This window comes from Colletes gigas, unplaced genomic scaffold (genome assembly GCF_013123115.1).
Source record: "Colletes gigas isolate AHSC1104 unplaced genomic scaffold, ASM1312311v1 Colletes_gigas_Sc00018, whole genome shotgun sequence".
NCBI lineage: Eukaryota > Metazoa > Arthropoda > Insecta > Hymenoptera > Colletidae > Colletes > Colletes gigas.
In genome coordinates this window covers 4,451,373-4,471,453 of record NW_025106647.1, presented here as the reverse complement: position 1 = coordinate 4,471,453, position 20,081 = coordinate 4,451,373, and the positions used below count along the sequence as shown (strand labels likewise).

Below are 20,081 nucleotides of genomic sequence, written 5' to 3'. Positions count from 1 at the left end.
GAATAAATCTTTAGGTTTTTATGTGCAATTTACTGCAATGGCGTTGCCGGTTCTTCCGGCAAGTGGATAGTACAATCACATCTTCCCTCTCTCATGTTATAAAAGTACGAAGAATGACGGACGACGTGGTGATTCTGGACGACCCTGTTCAGAAAGAGGAAGAGGTAGCTCATTTCCAAGCACCTGCAGTTCAACACAATCCTGATGGATGGGGTCCTTGTGAATTACCTGATCAATTCAAGGATATACCTTATCAACCATTTTCGAAAGGCGACAGATTAGGCAAGGTGTGTAATTAACGTTTATTGAAAACGTTTTACAAACGTTTTGTAAATGTCTTACATGTCTTTAATTACTGTCTATCTTAGATATCTGACTGGACTACACCAACTTTCCAAGATAAAAAGTTTCCAAGTACGTATAACATTTTACATCGACGTAACCTACAACTTTACATTTTTCTATAGCACAAATTGTTAACTTCTGTTGTGTTAGTTGTTATTCTTTGATTTGCTAATTGCAAGCATTACAATATTTATTTTGTTAGTCTACATTGTTTCTCTAATTTAAGTAATTGTAAACTCTCTGAGATATAAGATTTATTTGATTATTTTACTTTAATAAGTATTGACTATTATCTACATTAGTAAGGAGCATTAACATATACAGTATATTGTGAAATTATATAAATGTTTCTTTTAGTAGTTCTAATTTTTTCAAGTATTTTTTATATAAAAATGAATTATGTCCATTAAAGTAATGTTAAACTTATTTCGTTCTTTCGTTTTTATACAATGAGTTATATATCATTTTAATTGCTTTCTCACATAAGATCAATGTTTATAAGTATCAAATTATGCAAGATATTTTTTATTTTAACCACTTTAAGATCTACACTTGTCAAAATGATAGCCCAGGTGTGCAATTTTTAATTTCTCAATGATGCATGTAAAGTTTTTCGTCTGTAACGTATAATATTAAAACATTATGAGCTCAGAATATGCGGCTTGCTGGACATAAGTCACAATGTCGTAGATTTTTGTATACAACAAAGAACTGTTTCATACTAAGGTCGAAATGATAGCACACTCTGTTAATATGTTTAGAAATTGCACAGTAGTTCATGATCTATCAACGAATAAAGATTACAGTACAATATTATATAAATTTCTAAGTATGGGACGTGGAAAAAAATTAAACGAGTCTGAAAAATGCAAATTCTTAAACTAAAACAGCAACAGTTATTAGTAGCAAAAATAGCGAAAGTAATAAGAAGAAGTCGTAAAGTAATACACAATTTCTTAAAAAATGTTGAAGATTACGGCAGAAAGAAAAGTACTGGTTGGCCGTCATCGTTATCTGATCGTGATAAGCGAGCAATTTTGCATGTAGCTTTCAACTTGCAGTTAACAACAAAGCAAATAATGGAAAAATCTAGTGTTAATGCCAGTGTTTCAAGTGTTCATCGAGTTCTACTATCCTGCAAAAATATTAAGAGGCTAAAATTGAAAAAGAAACCTCCGTTAACAACGAAACACAAAGTAGAATGTTTATGCTTTGCAAAAGAAAGAGTGCATTGAAAAAAGAAATGGAGAAGGGTAATATTTTCAGACAAAAAAAGATTCAACTTGGGTGGTCCTGATGGGTTCCAATATTATTTTCATGACATAAGAAAAGAGACAATGTCAGCAATTCGACAACAGATAGGGGGAGGCAGCGCGATGGTTTGGGCCGGCATCGGTTATTTCGGCAAGACAAGTATCAAGTTCATCAATGGGAGAATGAATAGTGTCTGATATATAAATTTAATCAAAGAACAAATAAATAATCATGCAGAACGCATTTCTAGTCCTGATTAAATCTTTCATCAAGATAATGCATTTGTACACACATCAAAATTGGTCCAATCATATTTTAATGAAAATAATATATTTGTTTTGCCGTGGCCTGCACGCTCCCCGGACCTTAGTATTATTGAAAACTGCTGGGCAGAACTTGTTCGCAGTGTATACGCGAATGGAAAGCAGTATCAACACGTATAAGAATTAAAAAATGCAATTGTACGCGAATGGGATACGTTAAGTCAGAATTATATCCAAAAACTATATAAATCGATACCAAATCGTGCAATAGAAGTAAAAGAAAATAAAGGGGATTGTACCCATTATTAAATAAGTACATATGTTTGATAAGTAATTATTGTTAGTTACAATTTATGTTGATTATTATTTTCTTATTATATATGTGCTATCATTTCGTTCTTAAAATAAAACAATTTTTTTTGTTACACACTAAACATCATTATATTTTTAATTATTTTAAACGAACCACATATTCTGAGCTCATAATGTTTTGATATTATATGTTACAAACGTAAATCTTTACATGTGTCATTGAGAAATTAAAGATAGCACACCTGGGCTATCTTTTTGACGAGGAGTGTATTGCTTTTAAAGATATGAATAAATGAATTAAGAAAAAAATGTAATTGTTGTAAAGGTCAAAATTATAAAACAGTTCTCTTTTAAACATCTATATATCCAAAATTTTATAGTCATTAGCATCTTTTTAGTTGTGATACCCTGATACCATTACCATAGTGTTAAAGGTAATAAGTGCAATAATTCCTGATAAGAAAAATTCTAGTACTGTAAGATTTGGTGATTAAATTAGCTAACTGTTACTTTTAAGTTAAAAGTTTTAACTCTTTACTTTATAATTTGTAACTGCACATCTCACAGTTGGGCACTGAATTATTTATATGCTAAAACAATATTTAGTGTGCCTTTATTGATTATATGGAAATTAATGAAATTATAACAAGGAAATTTAGAAATTAATTTTTTTTAAACACATGAAATATTAAATAATAATACAAAATGCTATTAATTTTATTATAATATGTACCATAAATGTGGCTTGATATAAGGCAAGAGATTAACAATTTTATGATCCCTGATGTTGTACACTTTCTCATCATTGTTAATGTTAAGTGGTCTGTACTTTTGTTAGAGAAGTTCTGTATTGTTGGTTTTATATTTTTTGCATAAAGAAGCAAATACAGTAGTGTCCACATAAGTGACCGCATTTTTGCCCACTTAAGTGACCGTGGTTATCTCCACCAATTCTTAGAAGCGAAGCGGCTTCGTAACTTGACGCTGGTCGTTATCGATACATTGTATATATGGTTTCGGGTGTCAGCTGTTGTATCTCACTCGCACTTATCCTCTTTCCTTATCTCCGTTGAATTCTGAGAAGTAACCATGCCCACATAAATGACCGTGGCCGGTCCCGAGCGTGGTCACTTACGTGGGCACTACTGTACTTATCTAAGTCTGACTTATAGAAGATGAAGTCTATTCTCTACAAATACAGGGTGTTAACCATTAGTGGTATGATTCTATTACTTTTAATATTTTTAGACAAGTATACATCACAATTTGGTTCTGGTAGTCAATATGCATACTATCACGATGAAGATGAAACAACTTTCCATCTGGTTGATACAACCCGTGTACAGAAACCAGTTTACCAACGTGGTGGTCGTTTCCGACATAATCAAAGAAATCTACGTGGTCGCGGAGGACAACGGGGTGCGTTGAGTCAGATGCAGCAACTTGGAAAATTGAAACTCCGTGAAAGAGAACGTAAAGGGCAAACAAAACGCTGGGGTAGACAGCAAGGTTTACGTAATCATAAAAATCAACCACCAATTAAAATTCGCGATGCATCTGTTACCGTGAGACCTGATTGGGTAACTATCGAAGAAATGGATTTCCCACGCTTAGCAAAACTATCTTTACCTAGTGTAAAAGACGGAGAAGATATTTTGTGCTGTGGTTCACTTGAATATTATGATAAAACTTATGATAGAGTAAATGTTAAGAGTGAAAAACCACTACAAAGAATTGACAGAATCTTCCATACAGTTACTACCACCGATGACCCAATAATTCGTAAACTTTCAAAGACAGAGGGAAATGTTTATGCCACAGATGCAATTTTGGCAACAATTATGTGTTGTACACGTAGCAACTATTCTTGGGATATTGTAATTGAGAAAATTGGAGATAAACTATTCTTTGACAAACGAGATAATACTGAATTTGATTTGCTGACTGTGAATGAAACCAGTGTTGAGCCACCACAAGATGATGGAAATTCTTTAAATTCTCCTAGAAACTTAGCTTTAGAAGCTACATTTATTAACCATAACTTTTCTCAGCAAGTATTAAAATCTAATGAAGCCCGATATAAATTTGAGGAGGGAAATCCATTTATTTCAGAAGAAGAAGAAGGTGATGTTGCTAGTGTCGCGTATCGATACAGAAAATGGGATTTAAACAATGACATTGTACTGGTTGCAAGGTGCGAACATGATGCTGTAATGCAAGGACCTAATAATGAAATGCAATTTTTAACAATCAAAGCATTGAACGAATGGGATTCAAAGTTAGCCAATGGTGTTGAATGGAGACAGAAATTGGACACACAACGTGGTGCTGTATTAGCAAACGAGTTGCGTAATAATGCATGCAAATTGGCTAAATGGACTGTTCAAGCATTACTAGCAGGTTCGGATCAACTGAAGTTTGGATATGTATCAAGGGCTATGGTTAGAGACTCGAGCAAACATGTTATTCTTGGTACTCAACAGTATAAGCCAAATGAATTTGCAACACAAATTAATCTTAACATGGATAATGCTTGGGGTATTTTGCGATGTATTATTGATATCTGTATGAAGCAGAAGGATGGCAAATATCTTATTATGAAAGATCCAAATAAGCCAATGATAAGATTATATGATATCCCGGATAATACGTTTGAAAGTGAAGGCGAAGAAGATGAGGACGACGATGAGCCTGTTAACGATGCTTTTCAAAGTTAATAGAGATCTCAAGTTCTTCTCGGCTTCTAAGGATGATTGACCTAAAAGTCATTGATTTGTATCATGAGCATACCTTGTAAAAGGAAGAAAGTGGGCAAATAAAAAAATTTCAATTAAATTATTTGAACATTAACTTTCAACAATTTTCCCCAATTTTGTCCAATGTAAAAAACAAAATTATTTTATTATAAATCACTTACTTATATTACAAATTAAATATTTGTTTTGACTTCTTGTACATCATTTTTTTATAGACTTTTTAAGAAAGATAAACTATTCATAATAGAGACATGTATTGACTATCGATTACACTGTAGAGTATCAGTACAGGATGAAGTTTTTCTCTTCTTGTCTCCCGCATTTCGTCACATATTTCCTTTATATACTTCTTATGTCTTGGATGTCTGTAAAAAGGAACAGATTTAGACAGGTTATATAAGAAATTGGAACATATAATTACATTCTTTATGGCAAAAATAAATCGAAAACTTTATTACCATTCCACACTTTGAGGTTCTGTTTTCGATTTCACAGTATTATATTATTTGTTACAATATTGTAATGTATTCGCTAATACCTAATTTAGAAATAATCAGTACTTACTTGTCAATAATGACCTGTATGCTTTTAAGAAAATTTTGATCCTCTTCATCAATATCCAAAAAACTTATAATCGTTCTGATTACGCTCATTTCCAAAAAGACTGCAAAAATTTCAATTGGAATTTTATGCGCAATTCTCTGAAAATATGTAGACATTTGTGCAAGCATAGAATTTTTTAAGCTTCTTCTTGAACTACCCGAAAGTTTGTCTCTTTCGGACAAAATAAAGTTAATATTAATGTTAACTGGATTGTTGTTACTTAAGGAATTGTCATTTGTCATTGTTTTACTCTCAGCTCTGTTTAAAATTGGCACGGAATTGTCAAGTCTTTGGAGAAATTCTCCAACTTCTTGATTAGCTATCTTCTTTTCTTGAAATCTATCGCGTTCCCAACTCTGAATTCTGACACTCCCTTTTTCTCCAGCTCTTAAAATGACAACTTGATTAATCGAATGTTCTCGGCAATGTTCGAGAATTTCTTCAACGGATGCCAAATCCAAGATCGTAACTTTCAAACTTAAACTCCAAAATTCTTTCAGAAGATCAATCATCTCCTTTTCGCGATGAGGATTGCCCAGGCAAGAAATGGCAACATCAATTCCGGATTTATTTTCTAATGATTCTGATGTTTCTAAGACAGCAGAAGCAAGTTTTTCTAATGAAATACTGATACCAACGCCGTATTGCTTGGTTTCTTTGTTGGCCATTCCTGTACGTTCAAGTATCTTTCTGAAAGACGACAGCATTTTGTCGTAACGACCTCCAGCTGCAATTACCTCTTCACCACATTTTTTTCTACGGCGTTTCACTTCACAAGTTATTTGATAAATTGTACCACTGTGTTGGTTTATATTATGCACTAGAAGAGGTACCACAACTACTGGCCACTGAAAGGGATAATTTTTATAACACTTTTAAATAGCATTGACGAGTTTAAAGATTTAAGGGGTACAGAAGTTTGAAAAAATCGACCTTTTTCGTAAAACTTTAAACGCGTTTTAATAGCATTCGATACAATTTTTTTTTTTAAACAATTATATCTTTTTCAAAAATGCCTCCTCATTTTGTTCAAGAAAAATCAATACATTTTTATATTATTTTGTCTATCTCCTTTTATGCATAAGGTAGAAACTTAAAAATTTACTATGCACACTACAAAGAATATATTCAATATATAGGATATGTAAAATGTCAGTAATTAAAAATATTTCCAATTTGTCTAATTTCTCTTATATCCGTATTATTTCTAATATAAGACCAGGCTTACCTTCACACCTAACGTTTCAATATTCTTCATTACAATTTCAATTTCTTTTAAGCCTTCTTTAGCTAACGCAGCAGCATCTCCTTTTCTCCTTGTAATTGTTTTTAAAACACTCTGAATCTTGGCAACAGAACTCTCAGTCTCAAATAAATTGAATAATGTCTCCATAGCTTGATCGGTCAAACATAAACTTATTAAATGCGTTTGTATTTGGAACCTCGAAAATTTTCCGTCACGTGCATCTCGAAGGATTGAATAAATGTCTTGATATTTTTCTTGGTCAATACCACAGTACATTAACACAGCTTTTAATAAAGACGTATGGTTAAGACGAATAGTGAAATTTCGTTCTCGTAATTGAGGTAATTCGTTAATTACTTCCCAGACAATATATATTAATTCAGCTTCCATCAAAAAGTTATTGGCAGTAGGGCTTATGATGTCAAATGCGCATTCGTAAAGTTCTCTAGGATGAAAGCCTAGAACCTGTGAATTTTCAATATTAATTAGTCATACATGATGAGTGGAAATACGTCGTTAAGTTCTACAGGGTGCGGCGCCAAAATCCGGACAAATGAGAAACTATTTTCAAACATCATTTTTATTGCAAAAACGGAGAAATTTACAAATTTTTTTTGCTAAATTGTTTTGTAAGATCATAAAGAACACATTTACTCAATATATCCTCCCCCTGCTTGAATGACTGCCTCTATTCTCGGTCTAAAGCGTTTGCAGGCCCGTTTTAATGCGTCGCGGTCCATATTGGCGAATGTTGTTTCAATGGCGGTTTTCAATGATGCGACATTTGGATGTCTGAACTTGTTGGTGTCTCTTTCAACCACGCTCCATACATAGAAATCTAAAGGATATAAATCTGGGCTGTTGGGAGGCCAGAATTCTTTGGACCAAAACATATCGACGTAGTCGGACAACCAATTTTGACACAAATGACTTGTGTGAGCAGGCGCACCATCCTGCTGGAAAACATACGGCTTTCCAGACGACACAGTTTCCATCCACGGCTTCACTACATTTGTTAGAACACGCAAATAAGCTTCTTTTGTAACATTTTCCCCTTTGTCAAAGAAATGTGGTGGCATGATGTCGCCCTCACTGGATACAACACTTAACACGTGAACATTCGCCGGAAATTTTGTTCTGGAAACAATGGGAACATCTTCAGGGTCATGGGCGAGCCATCGATCATTTCTTCGATTGATTTTCGCATCGACAGTAAAAATTTTTTCGTCAGAAAAAAACTTGAGACGTCCGGCAGCATTGTTTTTTAAGGAACACAAAAGCAGGTTGCAGAGTTCAACTCGCTTTGTTCTAGCAGCTTCAGAAAGCATCTGTCTCACTTTGATTGTGTTAGATTTGTAACGGAGATCCTCCTCGACGATTCGACGCATAGTTTTTTCACTCACACCGACAACCGATGACAATTTTCGGATCGACTGCCCTGGATCCTCCAAAATCAGTTCCTGAGCACGTTGAATGATATCTGGCATTCTGACAACGCGCACCTTCGAGTGAGTTTTCCTTGCCGGTGTTGCAAAACCTCCGATGGACTTCTCCGACTCATACTTCGCGACTACATCATACACAGTCGATCTTGGGTACCCGAAGAACCGAATGATTTCTGTCACTGAACGCCCAGCGTGAACACTTTCGATAATTGCGGCTCTTCGGTTATATTCTGCACTTGGTTTCAACATTGCAACTGTTTCGAGGTTATGATTGTTTAATACACGCGTCAAGCTATTTGAACACCAATCGCGACCTCAACAAAAACAACAGAACGGCGAGAAATTGAAATTCAATTTTGTCCGGATTTTGGCGCCGCACCCTGTATATACATATAGAAAGAAACCAATAAATACCTTCTTTTCTCTGAAAACTCTTTCAATAGCATATCTTCTAATATGTACGACATTATTCCACACAATGTATCTTGCAAACGGGGCTCGTAAATCGTGGGGGATACAAACAATGTTTCCATTGCGAGTCATTAAATTTACATAAGAATCTGAAAAACTACAGAACTGACGTGACTTCGGCATCAAAAGCGGCGTTTCAAGATTAACACCACCGTGTCTTTGAAAAACTTCGATCACTTTGTACTTTACCACTTCTTGGTATTTCTTCCAAGACAAAAAATGAATGTGCCCTCTACTAGGTAAATTCATATCATAAGTAATGTCGTCTGCAGGTGTGACTTCTTGCGTAAAACAACAAGAAATTAAGTATTTATATGCTTTGGTTTGATTGTTTGATAGAGTGCGTCGAATCATTTCTTGCAATTCTGTTTCTTCAAGTCGTGGAGGTGGTAGGTACTCTGAAGACAAAAGTTCTTGAGCTGTAGGTCGTTGACTGGGGTCATGATTTAATAACCACCTATAATTATTAGATTAATTTTTATTATGATTAACTTCAAAACAGGAAATATTTAAATAGGATAACAGATAGAAATGATATTTGTACGATAAATTTGTAATTATAATTATATATTGCATAACTTTGATTATCGTACATCAAGAAAATATGATTAAGATTTAAAGAAGCTATGTAAAAATTAATGATTGATTTAGTTAAATTGACAGTCAAATTATTTATTGGTAATGGAGAATTTAATTTAATGAATAATATATGAGAAGCACAGATACCGTAAGTTAAATACATAGCAAATAAAAATTAAAGATGTTTGCTTAATGTTTACCGTAAAATATGGATTTGTAATTGCATGTTTGCCTGCAGCATTTCTGGCGGAAGCACAATTTCTTTTAATCGTACATTAAGTAAAATGTTAATTCGTTCCATCCCTGTTGTTAGTGGCTTGTGACACATTTCAAATAATATTATTCCAAGACTGTAAATGTCAACCTTTTGATTGTAAATAGCTTTTGCAGCTTTCGTTGTAAGCTCAGGAGCTACATAAAGTGCTGTGCCTACTTGTCCTGTTAGAGAACCCACCTCCTCTGTGCCAAAACTGATTCCTAAAGCATTCCGCACAATCAGATAATATGCATAAAAGTGTTAATAAACACAAAATTTAGAAACGTGACAAAATATTAACATTTTAAGCAATATTATTAGTAAAGTAGTTTTAATTTATTAAAAATATTTAAGATTATTCAAAACTCTAATTAGTATACGACAGATTCAGTTAAGACTGTTAATACTATTGCAAGAACAGAACACAATGATTGTCACATGTAGTAGGTAGAAATATTATAAAAAAGATGCCGCTTCCTAACCCTAGTGGACGCAAATTCAAATGGCCACTCATGGTCATTGTACAAAAAAGTGTATAAAAATTCGAGATACTGCTGTGAAATGTATGATGCGGAACTGAGTATAGATGACTGTTTTGAAATCTACTACACACTGCATCATGTCTAAAGTAAGCTAATTACATCGGGTTTCATTATCCCATTTCTTCCAACCTAATTCGAAATGTCACGTTGCTTAAAAGTATCGAGTATCGAGTATCACAGTTCTACTTGGAAAATCGCCGGAACCGAAAGCGATCAAAGGACTGAAGCACCTAGGTAGTTTAGCGTGCTCTGTAAGAATCATAGCTCCACAAAGTCATTACGATTGGTAAAGCCAACCGACAGACATTTAGGCTGTCCTGCCGCACTTTAATATGCGAATAAATTAAACTATTAAACAATTTTCACGGTTAAGGACCCGCCAGTAAAACATTCAATCAATGTTTTATTGTAATGATGGTGTAAGTGTCGCAAATCAACGTATATTTTAGCATTTAGTTGCGACTTACCTTTTTCGAAAACTTGCGAGTCTTTATCAGTTTCCATAGTTTGTACAAATGATGGAAGTATGTTTGTAGTAGCCAGACCGAAATCTCCAATTTTTACATGGTCATTACTGTCTAAAAATATGTTAACCGGTTTTAAGTCCCTGTGTATCATTCCCTGTTGATGAATATGCGCTAAACCTTCAACAATTTCTCGGAACAATCTCCACACTCTTTCTTGATCATTGTAAAGGCCTGCGTCAATTGCCGTACGAAGAGTACTCTTTTCACAGAATTCCATTTGAATGTACATGAATTGAATTTCTCTCGTCGTTTCCTTTGACAAATACGTATCTTCGGTGTCATCTTCTTTTGTGCTTGATTCAGGCTCTTGCCAATTTGAATCCCTTTCAAACTCTATGCCGTCGGAAGAATCAAACGTTAAAAGATTCCGCATTCTGAAAAATTATAAATTACAGATTTGCGACAATTCTTTCATGCACTTAAGGTTTTTATTTGCTGCAAAATTATTTTTACAATTTTAGATTATACCCTAAGTATATCGTTCAATTTTCATTCTAAAATATTTTTTACTATCTAAACATCTCAGTGGGTTTATTTGAAATTCGAACAGTAAACCTTTAAATCCTACAGCACCAATACGTATTTTCATAAAAAAATACACTTAGTGTTAGTTTGCGTAATTTTAAAATAAACGCTTGTACAAAATAAATACATTTCTCTAGGGTGACGTAACCTTATATATAAATTAACTTTAAAAGTGGTCAATATCTTACAAAAACGCACAATCTTCATCACTATCGGTGTCACTAGATGCATCGCTGTTGTCCTCATCACTATCTGGTGGAAGGGTTGTATTAGTTCGAGATTTGTATGAAACGTTCCACTCAACTTCTTGCAATGGAGGTGTCAATTTTTCAATATCATCCGTAATCAAGTGCTAAACAATTAAAGAATGTATAATAATGTGCAATTAATTCAATAAGACAAAAAAAAGAAAAGGAACGTATGATACTAGTTTAAACATGTACGAAGAAAACAAAAAGGGAGTTATAATAAAAGCATAATTAAGGTACACCCGGAAAAAAAACCTACACACAATAATACTATAAGTTTGTCCTACCGGTAATCGGTGAACAGCACATCACAATCTTAGTTCATGATCACTACGTCATTAGAAGTTTGATAGATTCGTTACTGTTAAAATTAATTTTAGTTACTACAGAAACCAGTGAAATAATAAGTACAATGAAATTCGGAAATATAAAAGTGAAGTTGTCAGTATAGGACAAGAAAAATGAGTAAATACAATAATTACATTAAACAGATCCTGCCGTTTTTTTACTGTGGGTGTTATATGCTCTTCTCCCATTTCCTCAGTTATGGTAGCACTTTCTATCCAGGAATTATAATACCGCACTACATTTTCATGATTCATGCGTGATAACAATTTGACCTCTCTGGTAATTTTTCTGTTGAGTTGTTTGTTCTTCGGGTTAAGTTCTATTCTTTTAATAGCATAAATTCCACCATCCAATTTATTTTTCACTTTCAGGACATCGCCGAAGGCGCCTTTACCAAGCCATTCAAGAACTTCGAATTCATTTGTAATTCTTGAATGACCACCTAAAGGCGGTACGTATTGCCGAATGTCTGTATCGGTCTCCTCTGGCTCATGATTTTTCTTTTCGTCTCTACGTGGTATTTTTGGTGGTGACAGAGCACGAGCTAGAGGTGCTTTTATAAAAGTGTGCTGTAACAATTGTTCAGCCGACCAGCGTTTTCTTTCGTCATTGGTAAGGCACTTCAGCAAAAAATCCCGGAGATCAGGCTGAAACAAATTACGTAGACGCTAAAGAAATATTTTAAATGCATTTTACGTTTGATTTTTAGCAGTAACAAATTGATCTTTTCGGATGAAAGGAAATTTAATGTATCGGATGGATGCCATTATGGAAACATAGTTCAGAAATGATTGCAAATAGCACTAAACAATTTTAATGAAATATTACAACGAACATATTTAAAATATGAGAAGACATACTTGAATTATCGCTGTTGGATCGATTTTGTCTCCAGAAACAATAACTCCGTTCAATAAAGAAAACATAAGAGCACCAAAACGGTATATGTCGGCTTTTTTTCCACCTCTTCCTTGAATACTGGGAAACTCCTGTTCAGGCTCGACTAGTGTATATGTTTGATAAATATCAGATAAACGTTTATTAAGTGAATAATCCGACACTTTTACTGTTCCCGTGCGATCAATGTAGATACTCGTGTCGCGTAGGTCTTTATGAACAACATTATTCTCATGAAGGAACCTCAAAGCAAAGAGGATCCCATTTGCCAGATATCGAAGAAGGTCAATGTCCACAGGAATATTTTCCATCAGAAAAAAGGCGCAGCTAGTACCTATCTGACATCCAATAGTTAATAATTAGAATTTTTCTTTCCGCTTTTTAAGTAGAAATTTAGTTTGGTAACACTATATGTATACTTCAATAACTTTCTATATTTTTCATTAACTAAATTTTTACATGTAAGCGACGAATTAATCGTTTACTTGTCTAACAAAGTTATTCGACTGAACTCCCATTAAGATAAACTTTTATTTATAAAACGTTATTCACATAAAAATATGCTCAGTATTGGATCAAGATAATAAACTTTTACTTTGCTTTATGTTATAAAATTTAAATAATGATTCAAGCGATATAAAACAATATTTTTTGTATCTTTGTAAGCTTTGACTCATGCTTACCACAAATTCTTGAAGAACGTAAATAAGTGCAGCATCTCCATCTTCTAGATATTTCATATTTAAATAGTGTACAAGGTTTGGATGATGTAATTTGTGTAAATGATTTATTTCTTGTTCTAGACTTCCTATTTGTTTAGTAATGTTTTGCATACTATTTTCATCAACTGTGTTATTTATTTTAAATGTCCATTCAGTAATTGCAAACAATTCACCAGTTGTCATATCCCCGCCTGCATATACAACTGACCCTTTAGTACTATGACCCATACATTTTCCTCTATACACTTGTCGTTCATCTGTAAATATTACTTAAATAAAGATCAAGATATTACTAAACCTTCACATATATTTAATTTAAGTTCCAAACTTGTATTAGAGTTCGCAACAGCTGTTTGACCTCATTCAGGTATAGCTAGTCACAAATTTGAGCATACACTTCTATTAAATTTATGTTACATAGAATATGACAAAAAAAATTGCAATAATTAGTAAATTCAAATGTTTATTAAAAATTCTTGGAATAAATTTATTTTCTGTTTTTATATATGCAAATTTATGTTAAAAAACGACATCTCCGCTTTTGTATGACTTTGTATCTTATAACACGGTTTCAATGTAACATGAAAGGAACTGACTGTGTTAGGAGGGTCTGTATATGTATAAGGCCCAAATTCAATCGTGCTATATCCTCACGAAATTGTGTTTTTCGACCGATATCAAATAGACGTTAAATTATCCTAATAATGAGATGATTACAACCCCTAGCAGAAAGTTTCCAATTATACAAAAAACTGTCGTACTTCAGGACATACAGTTGCTCACAAAAGTATCGACCCACATTATAAGTGTAATTATTTAAATAAATAAAATATGTTGGATATTGATTGGATGAAAGAATTTATAATAAATTTAATCAAATCATTTATTCTTACAATATAGTAAAGATGTAGAGATTACAGGAAAATTTGATCGAAAAGTGGAAAGAGTGGTAAAAGATTTATTTGAAAAATACAAAAATGTTTTCGTAATATCTCCTTAGCTCTATTTGTACTATTTATTTTGGGTCACTCTGTATATCAATGCCGCGTCTGACTTAAATGTAAATTTAATAAGAAATCAAGAATTTCATTTCTTCTAGTTGTACTTTTCCAATATAAGTAAAATACTATTAAATCTTGTCATTTAATAAATTTATTTTTTCATACTTGCGAAGTGTGGCAATAAAGTTTCGAGAATAATTCGATAAAAAATTTTATTTTGAGAATGAAACAGATGCGAAACCATCGCTTTTAAAGGAATCCCTTTCTCGACTATACATATGTGTTGCCTTGAATTTCAGAAATTAATTGAAAATGAGTTCCCTTTAGAATACTTTTTATTCGAATGCATAAAAATTGTAAGGTGACACATTAGATGGATATAGGGATGTTCTAGTAGAATAATCGATTTTTAAGTTAAAAACTATTTTACCGCAATAGCTGAGTAAAAAGGACACCTTCAATACTCACAAGCAGAGGTCGTTGATTTTAATTAAACTTTTTCTGGTAATTCTGGAATAAAAATAAACAGACACACATTCCAGACATAAAGTCTGGTCTTAATCTTCCAGACAGTACTATCACAGTGTCCTAAAAGGGAACCATAGAGGCAATCTTCGAAAAGGCTGTACCCCAAACAGAAACGATCCCAGAGGCGCAAGAACATCAAAGAATTAGAGACCAGATAACCACATATTCAAACTCCAACATAGAGAACGCGAATTCCATAAATGAAATAAAAAAAGTGATCAAAAAGTGTGACTACCGGTAAGATATTCGAAAGAATAATAATAGTGGAAAGAGTGAACTTGTATATTAGTAAAGGCCTGGAACATCCAAGTCCATATAGCTTCAACAGCCAAAAATCCACTAAAGACACCTCGAACGCTCAGAAACGGAGTAAAAACGACGAGAAACAAATACGTGGTTGCACTTTTTGAAGACATGGTAGGAGCATTCGACAATTCATAGTGGCTCATAATCATCAAAAGGGTAACAGACGCAGAATGCAGCAACAAAATTGTAAACTTATTTAAAAACTACTTCAAAAAGAGAAACATGTATATGAAGACATATCAAAAATAAATTATAACTGCTTTTTTATTCTATCATTTAAATAATTCTGCAAAAAAAAAAAAAAAAAAACTTTGCATACTTATTATTTAAAAACTATACTGAAACATAATCTAAAATATTATTTTACTTATTTTATGTTTACTTAAAATATTAAGCATAACTTACATTAATAGATTTTTAGTTTTCTTTCCCTATTGTGTGTTCTTTTGCCGTGTGTACATGTGTGCTGCTCTGCTTCATTCGTATCAAAACTTTGTCATATTCGTCTCTTACTATTTTTCCAATAGATTATATTGGTTTTGAAATATCTTTTTGACCGATTATACGTAGAGGTAGGTTTAAACAACACAGTGGATAGATATAACTATGTATATTGTTTCCATTAAGAATGGAAACAAAATTATTCTCGAAACTTTATTGCCACATCTCGTATATCGAAATACAATGTAAGAAATGATAATGATAAATTGTACACCTTTATTTTGATCGAAGTGTAGCAACTTTGTGCCTTTATGTTCGCATAAAAAACCATCAGAACTTTCGGAGCTACTAGCACACCTCCTTCGAGAATAAATTCGTGATCTCTCTTGAGGAGATGACGGTATTGATTGAGATAGATAACTTGATCGGTCATTACACAAACGAATTGATTCTTTTCGATTACGATTTTCAGCTTTTAGAGCTTCTTGTCTTTTTTGAATTTCATCCTGTAATACCTGCAATTTTTTTTTATTACCGACGAGATTCTGACGACCATAGGTATATATTTTTCAAGTATCGAGGTAGAGACATTTAAATAAATGCCTTTCTTTAAAGATGATAAGTTATGCTAAAATCTCTAACACCTGTATTTTAAACTATTAACATTTATTTAATTATCTCAGATGTAAAACTGCTCATGTAATATGCTAAATTATTTAACCTGTCTTTCTTTATCCTCCTTTAGCCGTTTCTCCAACATCTCAAATTCGATTTTCTCTTGGTGCCTCGAAACCATTTCTTCATAAAAACTGCTATAGCTTGGTTTGTTATTCTCATGTAGATATTTTTGAATATGTTGAGCTAACTCAAAAATCATTACTTCTCCTCGTAATCGCATCGTGAGTTCCATTAATTCAGAATATAATACTGCAATCTGTTGGTGGGATAAGCCTCTGCTCTTCTGTAGTTCTATACTTGGCACTCTGGAATTTATGAAGCGTGCAATGGAAAAAAATTTTCTAACAGATTCTACTGTACTATTTTATTAAAGAGAAAGTTATTTTGTAAGATAAATAGTTGCAAAGACAAGAATTTCAAAGTCCTCAGTGACATACACAATATAGAAGTTCAGTTCTATTGTAAGTGTTAAGGCAGCAAAATATATTCTGGGTGATCTAAAAATACAACAAAAGCTGAAAATCTCTTTGCTCAAACTACTAGTAAATGGAATAGACAAAAAACTATCTCACTATTGTTTCAGAAAGAAACAGAGTTGCGGAAAACCTCTTTTCTTCGAAAAAAAAGAATTTCAAATCGTTCTGGAAAAATTATTTTTGGTTGTGGAGGTCAATTACAATCATTTTTTATGAATAGACATACCCCCGAAATCCTACGCGTTTTCGAGAAAAAAATTCGAGTAGGTGCTGAAATTTTTCAGTGGAAAAAAAAAATTTCTAATCATTCTGGAAAAAATTATTTTTAGTTACAGGGATCAATTACAATCACTTTTGGTGAGTAGATATACCGCCGAAATCCTACGCATGTTTAAGAAAGAAATCTTTACCGCAAATATAATGTGTGACCAGAAATCTGCAATTACATTTCTCATTTGTATCAGTTCATATGTATTATAGATATAATCCAATTATCCGGCATATAAAATTTTAATGGTAGATTTTAGAGGCCAGAATAGGATGAAAATCAAGAATACCAATCTGTTGATTGAGGCTCGAGGATGCGGACACAAGTGAGAAATTATGATGCATTGTATAATGTCACATTCAAATTTGTTAAAATGAAGAACTTATTTTATGAATCATTGAACAGACTAAAAACGTATGATGAAATAACTAAAAATGTACTTACTCATCAGGATATTTATCGCTGCAGGTTACATGTAAATCGATCTGTGCATACACTTCAGCTGGGCCAGACATGCTTCTCTGTGGTATCAAAGTAATGGACATATCTAGTGGTTGCCATTTTCGCCTACTTTTCCCACGTCGTAAATCATGAAGGTCGTCACCAAAAATACTCTGTAAAATGAAATACCGGAAAATAAGAACTTAAAAAATTTAATTAAGATGATTTAATACTTTAACTTACAAGTAGGTAAGTACTTTAACATAGTAAGTAGCGTAAATGAATCAATATCGATATACATATAATTTGTGATCCTATACCTAGAAGCCTACACTTGAAAATTTTATTTTCGTTCAGTAATTTGACAAGTAAAACACACCTGTGTATTTAGTAATTGATGTAGGTACATATATTTTACTTAATTAATATTGTACGTTACACTACACGCTATGCGAATCACAGATGGAACAATGGAATTCATCAGGACGCAAGGTGTCACAAACACACGATCGTTCACGTCTGGATGTGTGCAAGAAAGTACACCTTTGGACGTCTCAAAACAGAGCCTTCATTTAGGTTATTAATTTTTATTTTATTACTACTACAATTTACAGTGAAATGGCCAAAAAAGTGGTCCCTCAGACTTTGTACAGTTATTTTGACCTGTGTAGGTGGCTGAAGAAAATACAAAAATTCATTTGATGTCCCTGAGCAGGAATGACCTGTATAGCTAGATGGGAGTTAGTGTAGTAAAGTCAATGCTTCCAAATGGTCGTACTCTTGTAGACAAGATACAATCATTTGTTTTCAGGCAGCAACTGAAGTTTTGTAGTTTATTTTATGACATAACTTTGTTTATTCATATAAGTCGAAGAATAAGTCAAGTATCAGTGAGTCCTTGGAATAGTCAGGTTCCCCAATCATACTTCCTGACTAACCACTTGATAAAAACCAAGGAGTAGCTAAAATTTAAAGGGCATCCCTATTTTAACCACTCTTTATACAGAGTATTTTAGTTTCTTCCCTTGCAAAATACGTTTCAATAGCTAATAATAATCTTGCAATTACTAGAGTGCCATATATTGAAGTCATTATCATTTAGAAAACTGAAGGAAACCAGATTAAACCCAAGAACCTAACAGTCTATTATTTGATATGTGATATGTCATTAAAGCTATTACATGTAATTTAAAACAGAATGTTGTATGCTTTGATGATAAAAAAATATCTTCATCTTACATTAAACACCCATATTTTCCCCTCTAATTTTTATAAAATGAAAGTTAAGTTAGCATTCTAAGTTTTGAGCCACACAGTTGCAAGAGACATGTACATGTATTAGAATTTAGGTGTATTTCCTGAAGAAGCCTTAGGAGCTATCAAGTTGATAGATAAATTGAATAAATTATTTGATATATTAAATTCTTCAGCTGTTAACAATCATTGTGAATTGAAGAATATTTTCAGTGGATTGGATTCTTAATTACAATGTTTAGACGATATGGTAGAGTTTATTCATTAATAAAAACAGTAAAAAACACATTAGTAATCTATGCATAATATTATACAAAACTTTACAAGTATTTCCAAAGTTAAATGTACATAACCTTCGATTTCTTAGATTCTTGTATTAGTGACTAATTTTCAATAATTGCATCAAATGCTTCGGTTTTTTAATTATTCGTAGTTATATCTTAACTAGCATCATTAGAAGAATTTTAATAAAAAATAGTAAATTATTATATAATGAAAATTTTGCTTACTATACTCGATGTTCTTTACATGTAAAAAACAACCGCTATTCAGAATATTTCAATGCCTAAGCTATAATCATATTAAAAAATATCAAATTCGAAACATGTGAATTACAAATCTAAAAGAAACATTTTGGCGCCTTAGGACTCACCTTTAAAACTTCAATTTCGTTCTCCTGTCGATCTTTACAAGACTCGCGGGACATACTTTTCTAACTGCGTTATATTTTCATTGCTAACCTTAATGCACTTCAACAGCTCCCGATGTTTATGTTTATTTCGTGGTTCGACACTTAACCTTAAGCTCGATAAGAACACCGGTCACTTGAAGTTGCAATTTAAACAGATCATCCGATATTTAAAAAGTTTCCTCACATAATTGCTCATTACAAATATTTAATAATTCGAATTAAATTTAAATTTACAAATGTATTATCTCATTTCATAATTTACACAAAAAGTTTCACACAATACTCGCGAACAATATTACCTCTTTTCTTCTGTTGATCAACTAAAGCGTCTAAGTACCTTAATCACACAGTTTATCTTGATTCAAAAACGGTTCAATGTTGTCTTCACGGACAATGAAAATAAATGAGCGATTTTCTACAGGTGACCTACGTAACGGCACAGTACGAGAAGTATCCGGTATATGAACTACTATTTGTCACATCAAGAACGTAGGAAATTTAAAATGACTAATAAAAATAATAATTAAATATCGGCAGTATTAATATTATAATATTATAACAATTATAATAAAAATGATAACAAAATATCCAATTTCTATTATGTTTAATTTAATGCAGTATAATTTTCTAGATAATATAATGTATTTCCTTTCTGTAG

General features: G+C 32.7%; 2 protein-coding genes across 3 annotated transcripts; one reads left to right on the top strand and one right to left on the bottom strand.

The window, feature by feature from the left end:
* The first annotated feature begins 18 nt into the window (after window positions 1-18).
* LOC122400440 (eukaryotic translation initiation factor 3 subunit D) lies at window positions 19-4,985 on the top strand. The gene is made up of 3 exons (XM_043401914.1): window positions 19-287; window positions 369-414; window positions 3,423-4,985. Exons 1-3 carry the CDS (start codon window positions 21-23, stop codon window positions 4,889-4,891), a joined length of 1,782 nt encoding a protein of 593 aa, XP_043257849.1. The 5' UTR covers window positions 19-20; the 3' UTR covers window positions 4,892-4,985.
* Window positions 4,986-5,168: 183 nt separating this feature from the next.
* On the bottom strand, window positions 5,169-19,765 carry LOC122400439 (eIF-2-alpha kinase GCN2). 2 transcript variants are annotated; one of them, XM_043401912.1, is made up of 14 exons: window positions 19,385-19,765; window positions 17,482-17,651; window positions 16,337-16,598; window positions 15,890-16,130; window positions 13,301-13,596; window positions 12,581-12,955; window positions 11,855-12,367; window positions 11,313-11,476; window positions 10,540-10,973; window positions 9,475-9,751; window positions 8,639-9,152; window positions 6,762-7,244; window positions 5,495-6,381; window positions 5,169-5,295 (listed from the first exon to the last, which is right to left on the bottom strand). In XM_043401912.1, the coding sequence occupies exons 1-14, from the start codon at window positions 19,436-19,438 to the stop codon at window positions 5,169-5,171; spliced, it is 4,797 nt and encodes a 1,598-aa protein (XP_043257847.1). In that variant the 5' UTR covers window positions 19,439-19,765. The 2 variants fall into 2 exon arrangements, with proteins under 2 accessions (XP_043257847.1, XP_043257848.1); XM_043401913.1 differs by lacking the exon at window positions 19,385-19,765 and adding an exon at window positions 17,858-17,940.
* Window positions 19,766-20,081: the final 316 nt, after the last annotated feature.